Here is an 18,493-nt window from a genome sequence, read left to right as displayed (position 1 = left end):
TTTTAGATCGTTACACACTCACCAATTTAAGGGTCTAAGCTAGCCGTTCTAACCGTCCTACCGTCTTAGTACCTTGGTATCTTCCAAAATGAGCTTCACAAGCTTCTGCTAGTGCGCCCAACCGCCCGCCATGATGTCAATCCTGCCTTTAGGGGTAAAAATAACATTACATTAGCGTATTTTACTATTGACATTGAATCTTGATTGATAACCTCGCGGACCGGAGTTTTTCATTCCAGAGCAAACCGTGTTGTTTCTTTGTTTGATCCTTTTCGTTGTGTCGCTAGCAACGGCAGTACCTCCAACTTCTCTATTGGTGAACATTCCATCCATGTTGATCAATTGATCAACACATAGAATACTGTACTTCCATCGGATCACAACCGCCAAGAGTGAGGAGAAAAGCCGGAAGTGTATTTCGAAATGGCGGGCAATCAAGGTGAAGCTGCCTCTTATTACGCCACGCAGCAACAAGGTCCTAACCAATACGGACAACCTCAATACGGACAGTCTCAATATGGTCAACAGCAGTATGGACAGCCTCAACAATATGCGCAGCCTCCTCCTTCTGGACCGCCCCCAAATAATGGATATGGGAACGAGAAGCCTATGTTTGACCAGACATTCAAGTTAGAACGTCCGAAATACAATGACCTTTGGGCTGGTATTCTCGTAGGTCTCGCATCTTTGACTATGTAATTGAGATGCTAATAATCCCGATTAGTTCCTTCTTGTCGTCGCGGGTTTTGTTGCTGTTTCTGGTATCTCAATCAACGGCTATGGTTAGTCAAATCTTTAAGTAAACTGCGTGCTGTTTCACAAGACTAATTAGATGCAGCCTCCACGAAACACTTCCAAGGAGGTGGAATCTATGATTCCGGATCGCAAGTCGGGCTCAATACTAACACTCTCATTCTATTCGTATTCTGTCTTTGTGTCGCTGTTGTATTTAGCTATGTTTACGTACTGCTGGCTCGTCAGTTTCCAAAACAGTTCATCTGGATAACGTGAGTAATGAGCTTGCGCGCCTTCATTGGGAAAAGGGTGATACTAACACAAGCTACTATAGCGGTATCTTGAACATCGTCTTTGGCTTAGTGACAGCCATTTACATGCTCTCACGCCACTACTATTCCGGCGGTATCGTTTACTTGATATTTGTCGCCTTCTTGATCTTTGCTTTTATTGTGAGTTTCCCCATTGCTTTTTATTTGTGGCTTTACTCACCATTCTCCCTAGAGCTGGATACCCCGCATCCCATTCAGCGCCCTCATGCTTAAGACTGCCGTTGATGTCTCTAAGTCATATGGACACGTCTATCTTGTCAGTGCGCTCGGTGGACTCTGCGCGACTGCTTTCGCCGCTTGGTATTCAGTTACATTTGTAGCTGTATATGCCAAGTTCTCACCAGGTCAAAATCCAGCGTGTGCAGAGGGCGCGGGTGGCTGCAGTACCGCCAAGGTTACGGGCTTGCTGGTTTTCATTACCTTCGCCATGTATTGGATCTCGGAGTGGCTGAAAAACACAATCCACACGACGATCTCCGGTGTATATGGTTCCTGGTACTTCCACCCGCATAACCTACCCCGGGGTGCCACTAGAGGCAGTCTGAGGAGGGCACTCACCTACAGTTTCGGATCGATATCGCTTGGATCATTGATTGTCGCTATCATCAACTTCCTACGACAATTATGTTCCGTCGCGCGGCAAAATGAAGCTGCCCAGGGGAATATCGTCGGAACCATTATGTTTTGTATTCTCGGATGCATTATTGGAATCTTGGATTGGGCGGTACAATTCCTCAATCGTTACGCTTTCTCGTACATTGCTTTGTACGGAAAGCCCTATATCGCTGCTGCCAAGGATACTTGGAATATGATTAAGGACCGCGGTATTGATGCTCTGGTCAACGAATGCCTCATCGGACCGGTCCTCTCGATGGGAGCTACGTTTGTCGGCTATGCGACAAGTTTGTTGGCTTATTTGTACTTGGTAAGAACTTCTTGGTGGCGTTGGATAGAGGGGTTGCTAATCTTGTGGCGTAGGTGTTCACGAAACCGGCGTATAACTCCGACGGCTCATATACTCCCGGTGAGTTTTTTTTCTCTGCTTGCCTCTCGAAATCTGTCTTTCCTTGTTAAAGCTTCATGCATGATAGCTAATATCAGATGTTCATAGTTGTTGTGGCGTTTGCATTTCTTATTGGACTGCAGATTTGTAATATCTTCACGACGCCAATAAGCAGCGGTATTGACACAATATTCGTAGCGACTGCGTGGGAACCCCAGGCTTTAATGCAAAACCATCCCGATCTGTACGACGCCATGGTTCGAGTCTATCCGCATGTTCAGGTGGCCATCCATGCTTAAAAGTTCGTTGGAGAGGATGCGAAATGGGGGTGAGTGATTGGCTGTAATGTTTTAAAAAGTTGAATACTGTGATCTCACGTAGGATTCACAGAGCTGTGTTCTAATTCGACAGCCCATCGGCGTTTTGATAAGTTACAAGGCTTGGATAAAATATTCACATATCTCTCTAATGATAGTACTGTAATGCTTTATAAAATCCATAATAGAATAAAATTCATATGTCGCCGCATTCAGGATTGCTCTAGAACTGACCTCTCGGTTGAAAAATAGGGGTCTATTCTGTGTACATTTTTAGCATTTACCTGCCTGGGAGGGTTAGCTGATGCAACTAGCTCGCATTAGCTAGCTAAATCGGGTTACCGTCGGCTGCCCACCGTATCGCCAGGGTACCTAATGTTCGGGTCCGCCCAAGCGAGATTTGGGCTCTTCTCTATGGTGGATCTAGAACTTCCAAGGCTCTCTCTCTCTCTTCTAGGCTACGAGCCCACCGACGGCGTAGTTTGCTTGGATTTAAGAACATCCAACGCCCCCCTTTGGATGCCTACCTGCCTAGATAATACGAGTGAATCATTGCGAATGGGATCGTTTCTGCCAAGTAGTCAACACCAGGCAACGATGCCTATTATTCTGAGACGTTGTCATAATCCAAAGGGTATATTATGAGGGATTTCGTCTTAGCGTTAAATACGATATTGGTGAAAAACAAACAAACAAAAAAAAAAAAAAACGGTGCACGACTCGTGCTTATTTTTTGTATCACCAGCACTAATTATCCCACCCTCTTGAGCCGGGCTTTCCGAGGATATTCTCACGATGGCTGAGAGCACCAACAGCGATAGTGATGAAAATCCATTCACTACGCTGTTAAGTCAGCCCAACCTAACTGCGAAGTTGGCTGTCCTGCAGCCGGCTAAAGAGTGGGATGCACTTATCGAACTCACCCTCACAGAAGTGCTCTTGAAGGATACGTCGTACGAATGCATTTCGTACGACCGTTCCTCAAAGACGGCTTCCGCTGCTAATAATATCGTGGCTATTAAACTCGACGGCGAGGATTATGATATCCCCAAACAACTCGAAAGCGCACTTCGCGCGTTCCGGCGTAAAGAGCGGACGCGCATCTTATGGGCCGATGTTCTAGCAGGGCGTACACCCGAAGAACGCAATGCACAAACCGACGTCCAGCGGCAAATCCTCGAGAAAGCAGATCGCACGCTATGTTGGCTGGGTCCCGAAAAAAGCGACTCGATGGCTCTAGCCTTCGAGACTATTACTGAGATGGGGCGGCGTTTTACTGATGCATGTCGGCAAGTCGGACTAGGTCCGAATGATCGGATCACGCGGGCGACTATGCAGCAAATGGCCGGTATACGCGATCGGTTGGTTAATTGTGCGTTTGATGATTTGCATTCTTTCAACTTTAAGCTGTGGCGTGAGATCGGCAATGTCTTCGGCGCGCCGTATTGGGGGTCTGTACAGGCTGTTTCAGATATTGTGCTCGCGCGGTGTCCGATCGTGGTCCAGGGCCGTGGGAGCATCCATTGGCATACGTATATCGCGGCTGGGCGGGCGATGCCTTTGTTCAATACTAAGTTCTTCGGCGTCCCGCTGCTACCGCATGTGCATAAGGGTCTGGAAGTTGCGAATGAACTTGAGATCGCGGAGTTTAGGAGACGGGTGGGTGAGTCGGTGGAACTTATGCCTATGGTACAGACGGCAAGGATGTGCGAGCCTTTGGATTCTAGAGAGACGGTTTTTTCGATGTTGTTGATTGCGACGCCCTCTGCGAGGATCAGGTATCATAAAATGGGCCCGCGACCTTTGCCGACGGTAGATCATACGATGACCCCGGAGCAGATATTTATTGAAGTTGCGCGGTACTCGATTTTGGAACGACAGGATTTAATGCTTTGGTTCGCTGACCGTCCACCTTGCGCCAAGCGGTTGAAGGGATTGCCGAGTTGGGTTCCTGATTATAGCGCCATCCCGCCGAAAGTTGGTACTTTGTTTAATCCGAATGCTGGCATGCGAGCTTGGTGGGGTCCGGGAGGTCCTGAGAGACCGATAGCTATATCGGAGGACAACAAGCTGCATCTTCAGGCACGGCCTCTCGACCGTATCGTACATGTCTCACATGTCTTTAACGCGGGTAACGCTCGACGACTGTGTCTCTCTGAATTTCAAAAACTTCCTCCCGACCTGTCTCCATCCGAAAGCCCTGCTCAAGTAGCTGAACGATTCTGGCGTACACTCATTTTAAATGCAGGTGGCACCAAACCTGGCACTGCATCGTTCCGGGAAACCGCCGTGCCCGCGGTCTCATTCGGTGTGCATTTCGATAGTTTACTTGCGGAGGAAGCTATGTTTAAAGCCCTAGATTGCACCATGACCGATCTTCAAACACCTGAAAATGCAGAACGCATTCGGAGTTCACCGGAACTACTAGCGCTTGTCCCACGATGCGGAAAGGCGCAGCCATACGAAGACATCCTAGTCAAGCACGCAGCAGGACGACGGTTTTTCCGCACCGCGACAGGTAGATTTGGTATGACCGCTATCGAAGACGTGGTGGCCGCTGATAACGATATCAAAGATGAAGACTCAGGGTTGGAGCTGCCGGGGGATTCCGCGTCAATGGTAGCGAATGCCAGAGGCGCGGATTTGGGGCGGAGAATGCGTGATCCGCTAGGCCGAATGATGATGCAGGATTTCCAGCGATATCTAAATGAGCGCGATCCGGAGAGGGCGCGCGCGGCAGCGAAAGCTATGCGAGGTATAATTCCGGGGATCAATGAAGATGAGCAGGTGCGTACTGATAGCGGCGTGCGGGAGGGTGATATTGTAGTAGCTTGTGTTGGCGGGTTCTTCCCGTATGTTTTTCGACCACATGCAAGACCGGAAGAAGAAACGAGAGAAGAACCCGAGGAAGACTCGTCGGAGTACGAGTTTGTAGGCGAGTGTTATTTGCACAAGGCTATGGACGGTGAAGATTTCCAAAGCAGGAATATCTTCGGGCAGAAATACTTGCGTATTGATCCATCGCAGATTGTTGATATTACGATTGTATGAATAATAGGAAGAGAGAAGAGAAGAGGTTGGCGTTGGTGCTAGTAATTGTGTTCATGGCGCAAAAAGTCGGTGCACAAACTCAAAGGGGAGGGAACTTTGGACTCGAGTACCTACATAAAGCAAACTTACAACATGATTTATCGTAGCCCGCGTAGCTCAATGGTTAGAGCGTGTGACTTTTATTAGCTTTCAGTTAATGAAAGGCCATCCCAAGGTTGTGAGTTCGAGTCTCACCGTGGGCGATTATTTTTTGTCTTTGTTCTCCCCAGCTTCCCCGACCGCAACTATCCCAATTCAAGTATTCTATATTGCATTATACAAGCCTTCAACGTTCAAACGGATCTTATAAAACAGCACGATAATGGATCTTTTTCTTTTTAAAAACCAACAAGACTAGCTAGCGTCTAACCATATTTATACAGATATCCACTATAGCTCTATCGATTGTTAAATTGTCCTCCTTGGACTGTCTCCCCTATTCTAAATTCCTTGATAATGAATGTAAGTACTCGGGAGAGGAACTTCGGCGTCGAGCATCGCGAACTACTGTATCTTGGAGTTGACAAATCCCCAATGATCCCAAGACCAAAACTTGCTAAGAACAATCGTGGCATGACAGAATACCGTAAACCTTCATAAACATAGCGCACAAAGCGGCCGAAATCATATTAAGAAGCAAGCCCAGGTTGGCTGACCGTATTGTATGCAAACCACATGCGCAATGAGTACTCAAATCCATACCATACAAGTTGGGTTACCCTACCCTAATCAAAACAACCCTTAACCTCAAGTCTCAAAAGACCTTACACACGACCAAGCGCGAATGTCCGAGAGTATGTGTCTTCCCCCACCAGCTGGCGAAGAGATAGATACGTGGGACAAAAAAACTACTGCCATCCACTGCTTCATTCATCCAGTGGTTTTTAATCCGCATACGCCAATAGAACTCCTAAACTACCAACCAACAAACCAGGGCGGTGGGGGAAGAACAACTCCCTGTAAGCCCTTATCCTGCTCGTTACGTGCCCTGAGGCTTTACTTCTTCTCTTCAAAGTAGAACTTTCCGAGCTTGTCACCATCCTTGGAGTTTCCTAGAACAGGTGCTCGTCCACCTTCACCACCATCAAGACGCTCTCGTACGATGCGTTCGGCAGCTTCTCGCGTCGCCGGCCCGCCTACACCTTCTCTAAGGGCGCTAGTTCGTGGCTGACCAGGTTGAACGGGAACGGGTCCTCGCGTTGTGGTGTCAACGAATACGTCGTCATCAGAGGTACCAACATGGCCGCCACCATCTACAGCAACACCATCGACATACTTGGCCTGACGCGTCTCTGCCGCAGCCGACGCACTGATCGGAGTGTCGTTACCAACATCACGCATCTCACGAGTACGCATAGAAGCCTCCTGGCTCAGCCCGGAACTACTTCTCTCCAAGCCCCATACGCCCGTAGCACCGGCCGTACCAGGCAGGGGTCGACGGTGGTAAATCGGACCACTAACAGTAGAATTGGCACCCTCTCCAAACCCAACAAGACTCGCCGTCCCATCATCACTCATGCGATCCTCAAAACCACCCACAGAGCGGCTCGCCAAGTCTTCGTCCATAGGATCGATAGCGCCGGAGGTAGAATCGACGTCCATGGCGCGGTAGTTAGTATCCATGCTCATGCTTCCGTCTTCTTCCTCGTCGACTTCGGTTAGATCGGCGTCCATCTCGTAGGTTTCTCCACCTTCAGTTTCTGTTGTTGCTGTCGTGCGCGCGCCGACACTACCCGTCGCGGACGCTGTGCCTACCGTGCTCACCTTAGTCACTGCTACCGGCTGTCCGTTCGAGTCGAAGTAGGCCGGTGTCAGTGCGGCGCTGTTTGCTGGTTGGCCTGTTGCCGATGTGGGGGTTGTCTGCGGCGAGTATGCGTTACCCGGGCTGTGGCTTTGATGGTTCTGGTTCGGGGCGCGGAGAGTGGATACACGTTCTAGTCCGGCCAGTCGGCTGATGCGGTCCGCGCGCTCGGCTTCGAGGCTGTTGGTTGATTGGTGGTGTTGGTGCCCGCGGGGACCTCCGAGACCGTGGAAGGCGTTGCCGCGGTGGCCGTCCTTGATGGCGGTTGTGGAGAGGGCGGATAGGGAGGTTGTGGTGCTGGTTGGAGTGCCACTGTGGATAGAATTTGTTAGTGTTTGCCGTTGGAGAGGTCATACGAGGCTAGGGTTGAAAGAAACGTACGGCATATCGCTAGGCGTCTCCGGATTAGACGGTGGGGGAGGGATGTTGATGAGCATCGGAGCTGTCTGTTGTTGCGACATCTTTGCTATTTTAGCTTGTCAAATGAGGTAATACGCGATTGATGGTGATTTTATAGAAATCTTTATTTCGCGTGATTCGCGTGGTTCGGCGAAGGCTGAAAAGAAAAAAAAAGTCGCGGGTGGGAGATGGTAAAGGATGGATGGGAAAGTGACGGATGGGCTGATGGTGGTGGAAAAAAGATGGTGGGGGTAAACAGGGGATACGAATGGTATATCGAAATACCAGCGCAAAAAGGAGACGTCTCCTAATTATTGCGTAGGTTAATCACAGATGTATCAATTGGCGAGGGATTGATGGATGATTCCTTTGTTGACTAAAAAACAACATTCATCGGCGTGTTGGGTGAAAGGAAAAAGAAATATGGCCTTTTAGGTGAGGAAATGGTGAAATGGTTGTTGCGTGTTTGGATTGGCACCCCAGGCAGCTCAGCCAGGCAATCAATCTACCTGGGTACCCTACGCCGTCCCTAAAAGTAAAAGACCCAATGCTATTAGGTGCAGCCAGGTAGGTGGGGGATGACGTAGGGCTACAATCAATCTTAATTGGTTCTAGCTCCGATTCGTCCCACTTCTTAGCGATTTACTTGAGTGTCCACGGGTACTTAAGTACCTACAGAGGTACCCCATCCCGTCCTAATATTCTATAGTGACAAGTAAATAATAAGTCAGAAATTAGTCACATGTTCACTTCTACTACTTATAGACCGAAGATCTTTTAATTATTTTCATTATGGGTTGTGTTGTATTGGATTAAGATAGTTCTTGTTTGGAATATCACAAGCAACGTATCTATACCTAATTCTGTTATCAAGCGACGTCATTATGTCTTCCCCCATCTTCCCCAACCCTCAATTTGGAAAGGGTGAAAACGGATGTACCCAAATGAACAGTGAGTACTTTTTAAAATACGTCAGGGGTAAAGTCGACAACCTGAATCTTTTCGAGGAGATCTTTGACACTGGCGATATACTCAAAGTGAGCGGGGTCCTTTTCGGCATAGTACTTTCGATCTTCCTCATTGTCAAACTGTGTAATGAACGCGTGCGTCATTCCGTTCTATCAATTAACTCGTCAGCTTAACATATACTATTTCGTTTCATAATAGACAATTCAGTAATAGCTGACCTGTCTACCACCTGGGCTGTTATCTTTTCCTCCACCAATCACTTTCACGTACGGTTTCTGGGTTGTAGGGTGAATGCAGTTGTTCCCCAAGGCGAGCATGCGTTCACACGCCTGAATACAAAACCAGTCAGTTTGAGGATAAGTTGTTAATCATGTAGGTGAAGCATCTTACAGCCTTAGCCTCTTCAGGGGTAACAAGGTCCTTGAATTTCAAGAGAATAATATGGAAGATTGCCATGATGCCAACGGGTCGGAATGTGTGTACCTACATGTTACCTCGCAGTTTTGTGTCATGTAGAATTGGGTGCAGTTCTTATAGAACTAGAACCGATTGCTGTAGTCAAATGATCGTAGGTCTGCTGACCAGATTGAATTACTCCGCATCTAGAACTTCATTCTATTCGAGAATTAATTCCTATCAATAAATAAATCAGCTAATCCCATGTGAAAAGTAGATATCCACAAGCGATCCTACAAAAAGCTACATATGTATAAGTTGAAGGATGCATCAAAGCAGCTTAGAGTGCGTGTTACATGCAAATATATTCATTAACATAAGCATTTACCTATCTACCACGATTACTCACTTAGCAGCTACACTTTCAGCCGGATTTCCACCGTCGGTGGCGATAAGACAGTAATTCCGACTCAATGTTGCCTAGAACTTCAACGGTAGAAGATCAAACTTTCGCGGTCAGAACTAGATGCCCTATAGTTTGAAAAATGCTGTGCCTGATAAACTCTATCTTAAATTGAAATATCTAACCCTTTTCCGACGCTTTATGAGCTTCTCCACCTCTTTACACATCAACCCCCGCTCGTCCAATTGGATCCTGACTCCTCCCAAAAGAATTCGGCTTTCTTCCATGTTAATGTCTTCTCAAAATGCGCAAAGGTGACATATCGGAAGACGAAGAGTTGGGGGTGTTAGAGGATAAAACCGAAGCTCTTACTCTCCGTTCAAAACGCACTGAGAGAACCCGGAAAAAGCAAGCAAAGAAGACCAAGAAGACCAAGAGCCAGCCATTAGATATCCTAAGCTTACCATACGAACTTGTCTTGGGGATTTTCTCTTGGCTGCGACCCAGCGACGTCTTTAATCTTCAGCGGGTTAATAAAGCTTTTTATGGCTTCATCGCGCAAGCGGAGCGGCGGATAACGAGAGTCATTACAAGATGGCGCTACGTCTGTCTGGAGAAATGTTTTAGACTACCTATCCTTCTGCAGCAAGTCGGCCCCAGCATCCACGCCTTGCTACAAGATCCCGATCGGCAAGAAATACTTACCATCCACAAGAAGCCTTATCAGCATGTTCAAAGTCCGGATCCCGCAGAAATTTGTACCTGTCTAACCTGTCTATTGCGATGGTCATCCCTCTGCTTGATTGTCGACTTTGCACATTGGCAGGAAAATCTGGACATAGGTGAGCCAATCCCTATGATCCCGCGAGGCAAACACCCAGAATGGAACCAGGCTCTTTTAGCTTCAAATGCGGCTATCGTTCGAAAGGCTCTACACAGTCCACTTTGGCATGCTCGGCTACTTGAAACGCATTTAGACTCCATTACAAGGTCTATACGCCGACAAGCCGCCAATAAAGGCAACAAGAGAAAACGTTTCCGTATGTTGAAGGAGGATGTAGACTCTGGCTCCGATCTGTTTCTTGAGAGGAGCGGTCCACCAAGCCTCGACTTCCCATTCCATAGGGATAATTATTACATGTTAGAGGCATACCTCCCAAACAGAAGTTGGAATGCGGACCAACGGAGGTGGATGTACGTACCAGCCGATCAGCATAACACAGATATTCAGTTTATCGTCAAGTGGGCCGAATTTAGACGTCGGAAAGCAGCCGCTGAATTGGAAGATGTTGCAAAATCTTCGTCCTAGGAAGAGAGGGTATATAATACTTCAGGTACGGCCAGTGCAAGGGAAGGGTATAACTCGCCTCCCCCGCGACATGCATGACCTATCGATGTGGAAAGGGAGGGCAGGATCATCCCAGTCTTACATGAACAATCTCGCCAACGCCATCCAATATGGGAACAAATACGGTGAAAGATTTCAGAGGATTGCAATATCTATGGAATTATGCTAGAATGTACAATGGTGCTCGCACACATATACACAGCTTGCACTACTATAACACCCCTAACGACAACACCCCTTCCAGTCTTTATTCCTTCGGAGCTCCAACCGACAAACCCAAGGAAATCCCTAAGCAGGCAGCAACGCAACACTCATGTGTACTTCTCCTCGGGGTCACCGCCCTTTAATCTTTTGGTGGCCCCACTAAAGTGTTTGTCGGGTATCTTATCGCAGAATGGCCCCTGAGGTTCCGGCGGCGAAGGAAATCGGTCTAATAATGAGGATGAAGTGTCACTCAAAGCCTCGCGATCGGCCTCAGTTGTAGTCTGTCGACTCATTGATTGTGTTCGCAACTGCTCCAATGGGTGTTCTTCAAAAATGCCCCTCGACGACGATGCTGTTGCAGACGGCAGTCCCGTCTTAAGGTTGTGGTGCGACACGCTCCGCCTCACGCTATGTATCTTGCGCCGAAGGTCCACGAGTCGTGGCTTGATCGGGTATCGCCTACTCGTCCACGCTGTGCCTTTTACGATGGTATCCTCGAAGCTTGCGTTAGACGGGTACCTTACACTGTCCCGGATCGGCGCACTATCTTGGCGCACCCGCTTAGGGAAGCAGCAACATCCGAAAACCCATCTTCGTGAGACCGGGCTACGCTCCCGTTTTTTAGTAGGGGTGGAACTAGGTGTGGAAGGGTTGTTATAGGATCGATTGGCAGAATGTGTTTGAGAATTGTCGTGGATTCTAGCGCCGTCGGAGTTAACGATATTGCCGCCCGAGTTATCCATGGTGTTGCGCCAAATATCTAGAGCAATTTTCGCTTTTATTTCAGTCTCTAGGTTCGCCAGGCGGTAGGAGCGACGGTTCAACCAATCGCAATCAGTTTTAGAAGGGCGAATAGATATTTATCTTTGCATTCCCACTCGGACCTACGTGCAGTTTCGGTTGTTTAAAAATTAACCCCATTGGCAGGTTGAAGAAAGCAACGAATCATTGTCACTACCTTTCTGACTTGTTGTCACTTACGTGGCATGGCTAACTCTTATTGTTCTTTAGTTCACACATGATTCACTGCTTCATCGAAATGCGAATCGTGCCTATCGAATGGCCCGATGTTGTTCACGACGCACGAAATAGTAGGAGCTCAAGGATATCATTAAAAGGGAATCAAATTACTACCAGCCAATAGCAATCCATCGCCGCCGCCATGCAAAAAGGCCCTTCTTAGCTAACTCATTTCCGTGTGATGCTATGCTGAGTATTATCGGACCAGGTGATTTACCATGCCGAGCAATCTATTCCTCCTCATCACTTATCAACCTCACAGCTGAGTAACTAAGACTCTACCCCCATTAACCATCCATTCTTCACGGCACCATTGGGTGTCAGAAAGCGGTTGCCTCGGACTTTGGCTCTCGTGTTCATAGCTTTCCACTTTCCCTCGAAGGGCGAGCGACAATCTCCTATGTTATGGTACGTCTTGATCGTGTACACCCATCCCACAGGGGAGCCAATCCATTCGAGTGTGATTTCCCAGTCGGTTAAACAGAACATGCACGAGCCTGAAGCGTGGTATCCTCTGTCCTTGGTCAATTGGTTGTCGACGTCGCGTATGCCAATGCCGTAATTACGGTTCCATGCGCCGACAATTTCGTATGTTCTATCGTTAAGAACGCGTTGGTCGATACGAGGTACTCTAATGCCGTAGTAGCGGTCCGGGGTCGGCACACCGGGGACGCGTGTGTGCATGCAGATGAAGAATTTGTCTGATGCGAAGGAGTCCTCTAGGGATCGACAGTCTCCCTTTGAATGGAGTCGGGTGTGCGTCGCGGAGAGGTAGAGTTCACCGTTGAAGAGTCTGGCCTTCCAGGATTCTCTGTGGCAAACTGAAGGGCCCCATTGGCTTCCGGTGAATTTTCGAAAGCGTTGTAACTCGTTCTGGTGCCAGACGGTTGGGTATCGAATGTTTAGAAATCCAGGATCTGGGAACCGGTAGGATAGGCAAGAAGGGGGAAAGCCGTGCTGGGGACTGTGGATTTGGTAGTTGGTGATGAGTCTTGCTTTGTGATAGTTCAGGACGAATGTGGTTGAGGGGAAGTTGATGAATACTTCCTGTCTACCCGTCGCTTTGGGGTTATTGCGAATGGTAGTGAAGCGGCCATTACGCTTATCGAATCGATTGCCGATTGGTGTGAGGATGTTGCGAAAAGGGCAGTAGATGAGTCCGGGGAGTACTCCTTCCATGCGGGATAGAAAAATTTCCTTTGAGTTGGGATCGAGTTTTAATCCGAACGCGCCCGTGATTACAGTGAAGTACCCCTTGCAGGTGAGGGCGAAGCAGATCATGTCAGCTTCAGGGAGAAACTTCGCGATGACTAGGATCATCTCGGTGGGACATTTTGCTAGGCCTGTTTCGTTCTCTTCTGGTTGTTCGACTTCGATTTTAATTTGCTTGCGGGATAGCTTCGATCGAAGACGCATTAGAAGTTTTGAAAGGTTAGGCATCTTGGGCGATGCAGATCGTGGCATTTTCGCTCAGGAACTGAGGAAAATGTGACGAAGAAAGTTGAATTGGACGAAGAAAAATCGTTGATAACTTCCCACAAGAAATAGGAAATCATGGTATTGATTCTAGGGACGTCTACGTACCTACGTACCTACCTAACGTAGGCACATATTGACTCGAGCTTCAGTTCAGATGTTGATTGTGTTTTTTTACGATTTTACTGCCAATAGCTGTACAGCCTGTAGAAATACTGTAGAAACTTTAAATATTTAGCGAAACTTTCGTGCCATATTAGGTCAAGCGCCCAGTGTGAATGTGTGATTCTATCGAGATAGGTAAAGCCTCTTGATTTTGCACAATTAATTACATAAGCATGGTGTTGACAGACACCTAGGTGGTCTGCGTTCTATCTCATACTGTGAATTTCTTTGATCCATCCAGTCTTCCTTTCTATAGAAGGTATATGGCAATTAGTATGTTTGCTGTGATAATTAGTAAAATACCTACCGTATCAATAGCCCCTTAAATTCCACACTAGGTATGCCCCTTAGCTACTACGTTCTTAAGAAACCATAACACAACTATTGCAGAACACTGAGAGCTTGCTCATAATAATACATTTTATTTGCCTAGCTGTTTTTTTTTGTTTTTTTATTTTTTGGAGGGGCGTGTATTTCTTATTAATGGAGGTGGTGGCCTGGTAGAGGAGGCTTAAAACCTAGCTACATGAGAAGAAATGGCGAATAACTAAAGGTACTAGGGAGACGAGGCTACTTCATGCTATATTTTTTGCGTAAAATGGTTCAGCAAAATTTAATACAGGAGCATGGGGCTACTTTGGGATCCTGTAGGATAGCGTGCTAAGGCTTCCATCTCATCTGGTCTGGGAAGCAGTTGAAAGATGGCTAGAGACGAAGATAGGCTCACGCGAACAGCTTCTAGGGAAGTGACCAGACACGGGGGAACTTGCCCTCACCTTATCTGTGAGGTCTATGATTAATGTCTTTCCTAATTTAGGCGATTTATTGAGAGGTGAGTGGTGTCGTTCAGACCACCTGGATGTGGAGGCATAGCTAGAGCGCCGCCACACAGCCATTTACGTCTGAGGCAAGCATGCACACCCCACACGAGATCTATGCTAGGTGGTTTCATTAGATCGAATCGGATCAGTCTAGATCTCGTTAATGTCTATATTTCTCTTCCAATGAAAGCATGGGTTGACATCATCGAAAGTACATATGTATATTATAGGTTCTTAATTTGTAAGAAGAGGGTAATGAATTGTTTTATTTTATGTGATCTACACTGTTCGGCGACGCCGTGAGGGTGATGGCTCTCGACCATTGGGTAGCTGATGAAGTTGGACTTACCTCTACATTCCATATCCCGTCAAACCACGAAATCTCCTCTTTTCCATTATTGTATGATGTGTTGACATGATTGAGCTGAGGAAACGAGAGCCTAGATCACGGTAGTCGACAAATATTTGGCCAACAAAACCCCTCTCTCATTCTACCTACGGTTAACGAAAATCTGGATAGCTTCAAACCCTGGTCTGGCTAAGGTACGATGCCCCCACGGCCGGCTGAAAAAAAAAACATGAACTAGAACTCCGTTACAGCATAGTTGGTTCTGCTGGTGACGAGTTTCCAACAATATGTTCTCTTTCTATGAACCTGCCCTAGAAAGTCTAGAATGTGCTATGCTCTATATCTGGTTTAATACGGCGTGATTGTTACGGGTAGTATCGGGGGCAAATGCTTTGCTAACGCTCGTGATCCGACCAAACCGGATGTCTACTTAGCTTTAGCAACGATAGGTGCCGCGAGCGGACAGACGACAAACCATGTAATATTCTCATGAACGCCGAAAAAAAGTCCGACTCAAGGCCCACACCTCAGGATGGGAACCAAGAGCCCGGAGTCTTGGTAGATGCAAGCTGCGATGCGAGCCATACCCTGCCTTCGCTTAACTGTGAGTGGGTGGACGATGCGATATCCCGGTACGATGTGAACTACTGGATAAGACATTATTGCATGGGATTCTATACAAGGTAGCAAGTTGCCACGGGGAATTTTCTTTTCTTTCAGGGCTGGCTGGTATATGGCCCACGCCAGCTACTCCTGGTGAGCCAATCAGAGTGGAGCAATTATTGATGTTCGGGATGGGGCCGATGGCGACACATCGCGACATCCAACCTCCAATTGGCATCATCATGCCTTCAGAAGCGAATTCTCATCAACCCTCGAAACTTTCAATCTACTAAATACCAGTTTTCTGGGTCGCAGAGGGACTTTGGTTGCTATTAGTTGATATTAAATGGGTTAGAATAAACTCATCAATCTGTAGATTTCAAACGCCATCGTTTTAGGGACCTGAAAACTAATAGGAATCAAGGTGTAGGCGCATGCACTTAACACGCGTCCGTCCTCAACCCTGTCGCTGATTTGCACTTGGGGGTCCAAAAATCGGATCTTAATTGGCGGTCATAGTGCCAGATATGGCGAGCTATCTCCGATGTCTTGATACGTTCTACAACGTCCTGGGCTGCATGAAGAATATCATCATCTCACATATGGAGAGGGGCAAGAATCCATACTCGTGGGTATCTTTCCACAACCATGTGTGAATCCTCCATTGCTATAGCTTCGATGGACGGAGGCAACACTGCTTCTAGATTAGCACAATCCGAGGCACACCAGCTACCACATCATACTATTATTCAGCTTCGTTCTGATGTTTAGCAATTCGACAATACCAAGAATTTCATCCTTGTTCCAGACCCTCAACCCCCACGCGCAACAAGCCTGGGAGTAGCCGGCGGCGTTGGGCCGGTGCATATAGCTAATTATCGTTATTAATGATACCATATAACCGGGATTATAGTATTTCTCCTCCCACTCCAATTCTATATATAAAGTGATGGTCCCGAGATCCTGGGAACACATGGTTCAGCAAGGTTGACTTCATTCAATCCCCAAGCGGACGTAACGTCAAGATGGCGACTGTACTTGTCAAGAACATTGGCGACAAGAACACGGCCACGGAGTCGACTATCTCACTTGATAGCAATGAGATACCGCCACTAGGAGCTCCAAAAGAGAATAAACAATTCTGGTTCCAGCGGGAAAAGGACTTTGACATCAATGGAATCGCAACACAGGTGGGACCTCCGCGACTCCGGCGTCGCGCTGCGGACATTGCTAACAGGAGAAATACAGCCTAGCGTATTCGATGACCCTCAGACGGCAGAGAAATATCATCCTCGACCTGACTGGTACGTAACTATATAACGAGAGCTGAATGAATAGTAGGACTTACATATGTCAACAGGGAGAATACGCACCGGTTTGACCCCAAAGCGAGATGGACGTGGGCAGAAGAATATGCGATAGTACGGAAGATCGATTGGAGAATCACGCTTTGGGCGTGTATAATGTTCATGGCGTTGGAGTTGGACAGGGCGAATTTGACGCAAGCTCTCACCGATAACTTCTTGACTGACCTCAACTTGACCACCAACGGTAAGCTCTCTCGATACACCAGGGAAGGTGTGGTGGTACTAACTGTGAGATAGATTATAACCTCGGAAACACCGTCTTCAAGCTTACCTTTCTGATTGCCGAGCTTCCATCCCAACTCGTTTCGAAATGGATGGGACCCGATCGATGGATTCCCAGTCAGATGATCCTTTGGAGTATTGTAGCGGGTGGTCAATTTTGGCTCTCAGGCCGAACCTCGTTTTTGGCGACGCGAGCTCTGTTGGCCATTCTGCAAGGAGGCTTCATCCCCGACGTAAGTAAATAATCCAACCCGACAGCGGGGTAGAAGAATGCTAAACAGGATCGCCCTAGGTCATCCTCTACCTGTCATATTTCTACAAGCACCACGAACTCTCCATCCGTCTCGGATTCTTTTGGACGATGATGAGTTTGGCCGATATCATCTGTGCGCTCCTAGCCGCTGGTTTCTTGAAGATGCGAGGAGTGTTAGGCTATGCTGGTTGGCGATGGCTCTTCCTTCTAGAGGCTATAATCACCCTGATTGTGGGAATATTCTCGTTCCTCCTCATGCCGGCCGGTCCCTGTCAAACAGCGAGTTGGTTTAGAGGGAAAGACGGATGGTTTACGCCTCGAGAACAGACTATCATGGTCAATCGGGTCCTGCGTGAAGACCCAAGCAAGAGCGACATGCACAACCGCCAGCCTATTACACCAAGACTGTTATGGAAGTGTCTGAAGGACTATGATCTATGGCCTTTGTACATCCTTGGGCTTACCTTCCAAATCCCCTCGACACCGGAACAGCAGTACTTGACGCTCTCGCTCCGACAGATGAAGTTTGACACCTTCACGTCTAACTTGCTTTCCATTCCGTACACGGTTATTCACAGTAAGAGAAGCCCGAAAGACCGACGTTGATTTAGACTTACTAATTATTTGGTGTAGTGATCACGATGCTCCTAACAGTGTATGCAGCCGAAATTTTCAAGAACCTTACCTTCGTTGCTTTAATCGGACAGGTCTGGGTTTTACCGTTCCTAGTTTACCTCAATGTAGCCGATACAGCAAATGCTAGCAGATGGGTGATCTGGCTCGTCACGACCCTATTGTTGGGATACCCGAATGGTACGTGTTTATTCCCTTTCTCGTCTTGTTTTCTCCAAGGATGCTAACAAATCGATTTTTAGCTCATCCCGTCCAAGTCGGTTGGAACTCTCGTAACTCTAATGCGGTCCGAGCTCGTACCGTTTCCGCGGCGTGCTACAATATGTTCTGTCAAGCCGGCGGCATCATATCGTCCAATATTTATCGCGCAGACGATGCTCCGTTATATCGTAGGGGTAATCGACAATTAATCGCTATCCTTGGTATGAATTTCGGCCTGTATTTTCTCACCAAAGCATATTACGTCCTCAGGAATAGGTGGAAGGATCGTAAATGGAACGCGATGACACCCGAGGAGCGTTTGACGTATCTGGCGACAACTACCGACGAAGGGAATAAACGGTTAGATTTCCGATTCGAACACTGAA

At 47.6% G+C, this 18,493-nt stretch overlaps 8 protein-coding genes and 1 non-coding gene across 9 annotated transcripts; 5 read left to right on the top strand and 4 right to left on the bottom strand.

Annotated features, from left to right (window-relative positions):
- Window positions 1–423: 423 nt before the first annotated feature.
- Window positions 424–2,369, top strand: F4822DRAFT_432221 (DUF580-domain-containing protein; the record flags this gene model as incomplete). Its single annotated transcript, XM_051461612.1, has 7 exons — window positions 424–672; window positions 725–782; window positions 839–1,007; window positions 1,070–1,187; window positions 1,240–1,992; window positions 2,046–2,091; window positions 2,179–2,369. 7 exons carry the CDS (start codon window positions 424–426, stop codon window positions 2,367–2,369), a joined length of 1,584 nt encoding a protein of 527 aa, XP_051311145.1.
- Window positions 2,370–2,819: 450 nt separating this feature from the next.
- Window positions 2,820–5,777, top strand: F4822DRAFT_412873 (uncharacterized protein). Its single transcript, XM_051458993.1, has one exon. The coding sequence runs from the start codon at window positions 3,183–3,185 to the stop codon at window positions 5,436–5,438; it is 2,256 nt and encodes a 751-aa protein (XP_051311144.1). The 5' UTR covers window positions 2,820–3,182; the 3' UTR covers window positions 5,439–5,777.
- On the top strand, window positions 5,584–5,680 carry F4822DRAFT_t114. The gene has a single exon. It is a non-coding gene; the product is annotated as a tRNA-Lys (tRNA).
- Window positions 5,778–6,262: 485 nt separating the features above from the next.
- F4822DRAFT_342394 (uncharacterized protein) lies at window positions 6,263–7,903 on the bottom strand. The gene is made up of 2 exons (XM_051455827.1): window positions 7,660–7,903; window positions 6,263–7,590 (listed from the first exon to the last, which is right to left on the bottom strand). The coding sequence occupies exons 1-2, from the start codon at window positions 7,737–7,739 to the stop codon at window positions 6,474–6,476; spliced, it is 1,197 nt and encodes a 398-aa protein (XP_051311143.1). The 5' UTR covers window positions 7,740–7,903; the 3' UTR covers window positions 6,263–6,473.
- A 555-nt stretch (window positions 7,904–8,458) lies between these two features.
- F4822DRAFT_412869 (dabb-domain-containing protein) lies at window positions 8,459–9,304 on the bottom strand. Its single transcript, XM_051458992.1, has 3 exons — window positions 9,037–9,304; window positions 8,865–8,975; window positions 8,459–8,795 (listed from the first exon to the last, which is right to left on the bottom strand). The coding sequence occupies exons 1-3, from the start codon at window positions 9,100–9,102 to the stop codon at window positions 8,640–8,642; spliced, it is 333 nt and encodes a 110-aa protein (XP_051311142.1). The 5' UTR covers window positions 9,103–9,304; the 3' UTR covers window positions 8,459–8,639.
- A 219-nt stretch (window positions 9,305–9,523) lies between these two features.
- On the top strand, window positions 9,524–10,929 carry F4822DRAFT_342368 (uncharacterized protein). The gene has a single exon (XM_051455826.1). The coding sequence runs from the start codon at window positions 9,750–9,752 to the stop codon at window positions 10,752–10,754; it is 1,005 nt and encodes a 334-aa protein (XP_051311141.1). The 5' UTR covers window positions 9,524–9,749; the 3' UTR covers window positions 10,755–10,929.
- On the bottom strand, window positions 10,930–12,014 carry F4822DRAFT_342365 (uncharacterized protein). The gene has a single exon (XM_051455825.1). It carries the CDS (start codon window positions 11,738–11,740, stop codon window positions 11,105–11,107), a length of 636 nt encoding a protein of 211 aa, XP_051311140.1. The 5' UTR covers window positions 11,741–12,014; the 3' UTR covers window positions 10,930–11,104.
- A 273-nt stretch (window positions 12,015–12,287) lies between these two features.
- F4822DRAFT_432215 (uncharacterized protein) lies at window positions 12,288–13,481 on the bottom strand (the record flags this gene model as incomplete). The annotated part of the gene is made up of 1 exon (XM_051461611.1): window positions 12,288–13,481. One exon carries the CDS (start codon window positions 13,479–13,481, stop codon window positions 12,288–12,290), a length of 1,194 nt encoding a protein of 397 aa, XP_051311139.1.
- Window positions 13,482–16,456: 2,975 nt separating this feature from the next.
- Window positions 16,457–18,492, top strand: F4822DRAFT_432214 (MFS general substrate transporter; the record flags this gene model as incomplete). The annotated part of the gene is made up of 7 exons (XM_051461610.1): window positions 16,457–16,621; window positions 16,680–16,735; window positions 16,792–16,982; window positions 17,036–17,253; window positions 17,313–17,850; window positions 17,907–18,086; window positions 18,149–18,492. The coding sequence occupies 7 exons, from the start codon at window positions 16,457–16,459 to the stop codon at window positions 18,490–18,492; spliced, it is 1,692 nt and encodes a 563-aa protein (XP_051311138.1).
- Window position 18,493: the final 1 nt, after the last annotated feature.

Source organism: Hypoxylon trugodes, assembly GCF_022578975.1.
Source record: "Hypoxylon trugodes strain CBS 135444 unplaced genomic scaffold F4822scaffold_8, whole genome shotgun sequence".
NCBI classification, from domain to species: domain Eukaryota; kingdom Fungi; phylum Ascomycota; class Sordariomycetes; order Xylariales; family Hypoxylaceae; genus Hypoxylon; species Hypoxylon trugodes.
This window is presented reverse-complemented; position numbering and strand designations above follow the sequence as displayed.

Bases quoted from the DNA above. Each gene is read 5' to 3' on its own strand.
- F4822DRAFT_412869 (XM_051458992.1), bottom strand. From the start codon at position 9,102: ATGGCAATCTTCCATATTATTCTCTTGAAATTCAAGGACCTTGTTACC. The intron at 8,976-9,036 runs GTAAGATGCTTC...TTTTGTATTCAG, and splicing joins CCCCTGAAGAGGCTAAGGCT to GCGTGTGAACGCATGCTCGC. The intron at 8,796-8,864 runs GTCAGCTATTAC...GTTAATTGATAG, and splicing joins ACAGCCCAGGTGGTAGACAG to AACGGAATGACGCACGCGTT.
- F4822DRAFT_342394 (XM_051455827.1), bottom strand. From the start codon at position 7,739: ATGTCGCAACAACAGACAGCTCCGATGCTCATCAACATCCCTCCCCCA. The intron at 7,591-7,659 runs GTACGTTTCTTT...TTCTATCCACAG, and splicing joins GAGACGCCTAGCGATATGCC to TGGCACTCCAACCAGCACCA.
- F4822DRAFT_342368 (XM_051455826.1), top strand. From the start codon at position 9,750: ATGCGCAAAGGTGACATATCGGAAGACGAAGAGTTGGGGGTGTTAGAG.
- F4822DRAFT_342365 (XM_051455825.1), bottom strand. From the start codon at position 11,740: ATGGATAACTCGGGCGGCAATATCGTTAACTCCGACGGCGCTAGAATC.
- F4822DRAFT_412873 (XM_051458993.1), top strand. From the start codon at position 3,183: ATGGCTGAGAGCACCAACAGCGATAGTGATGAAAATCCATTCACTACG.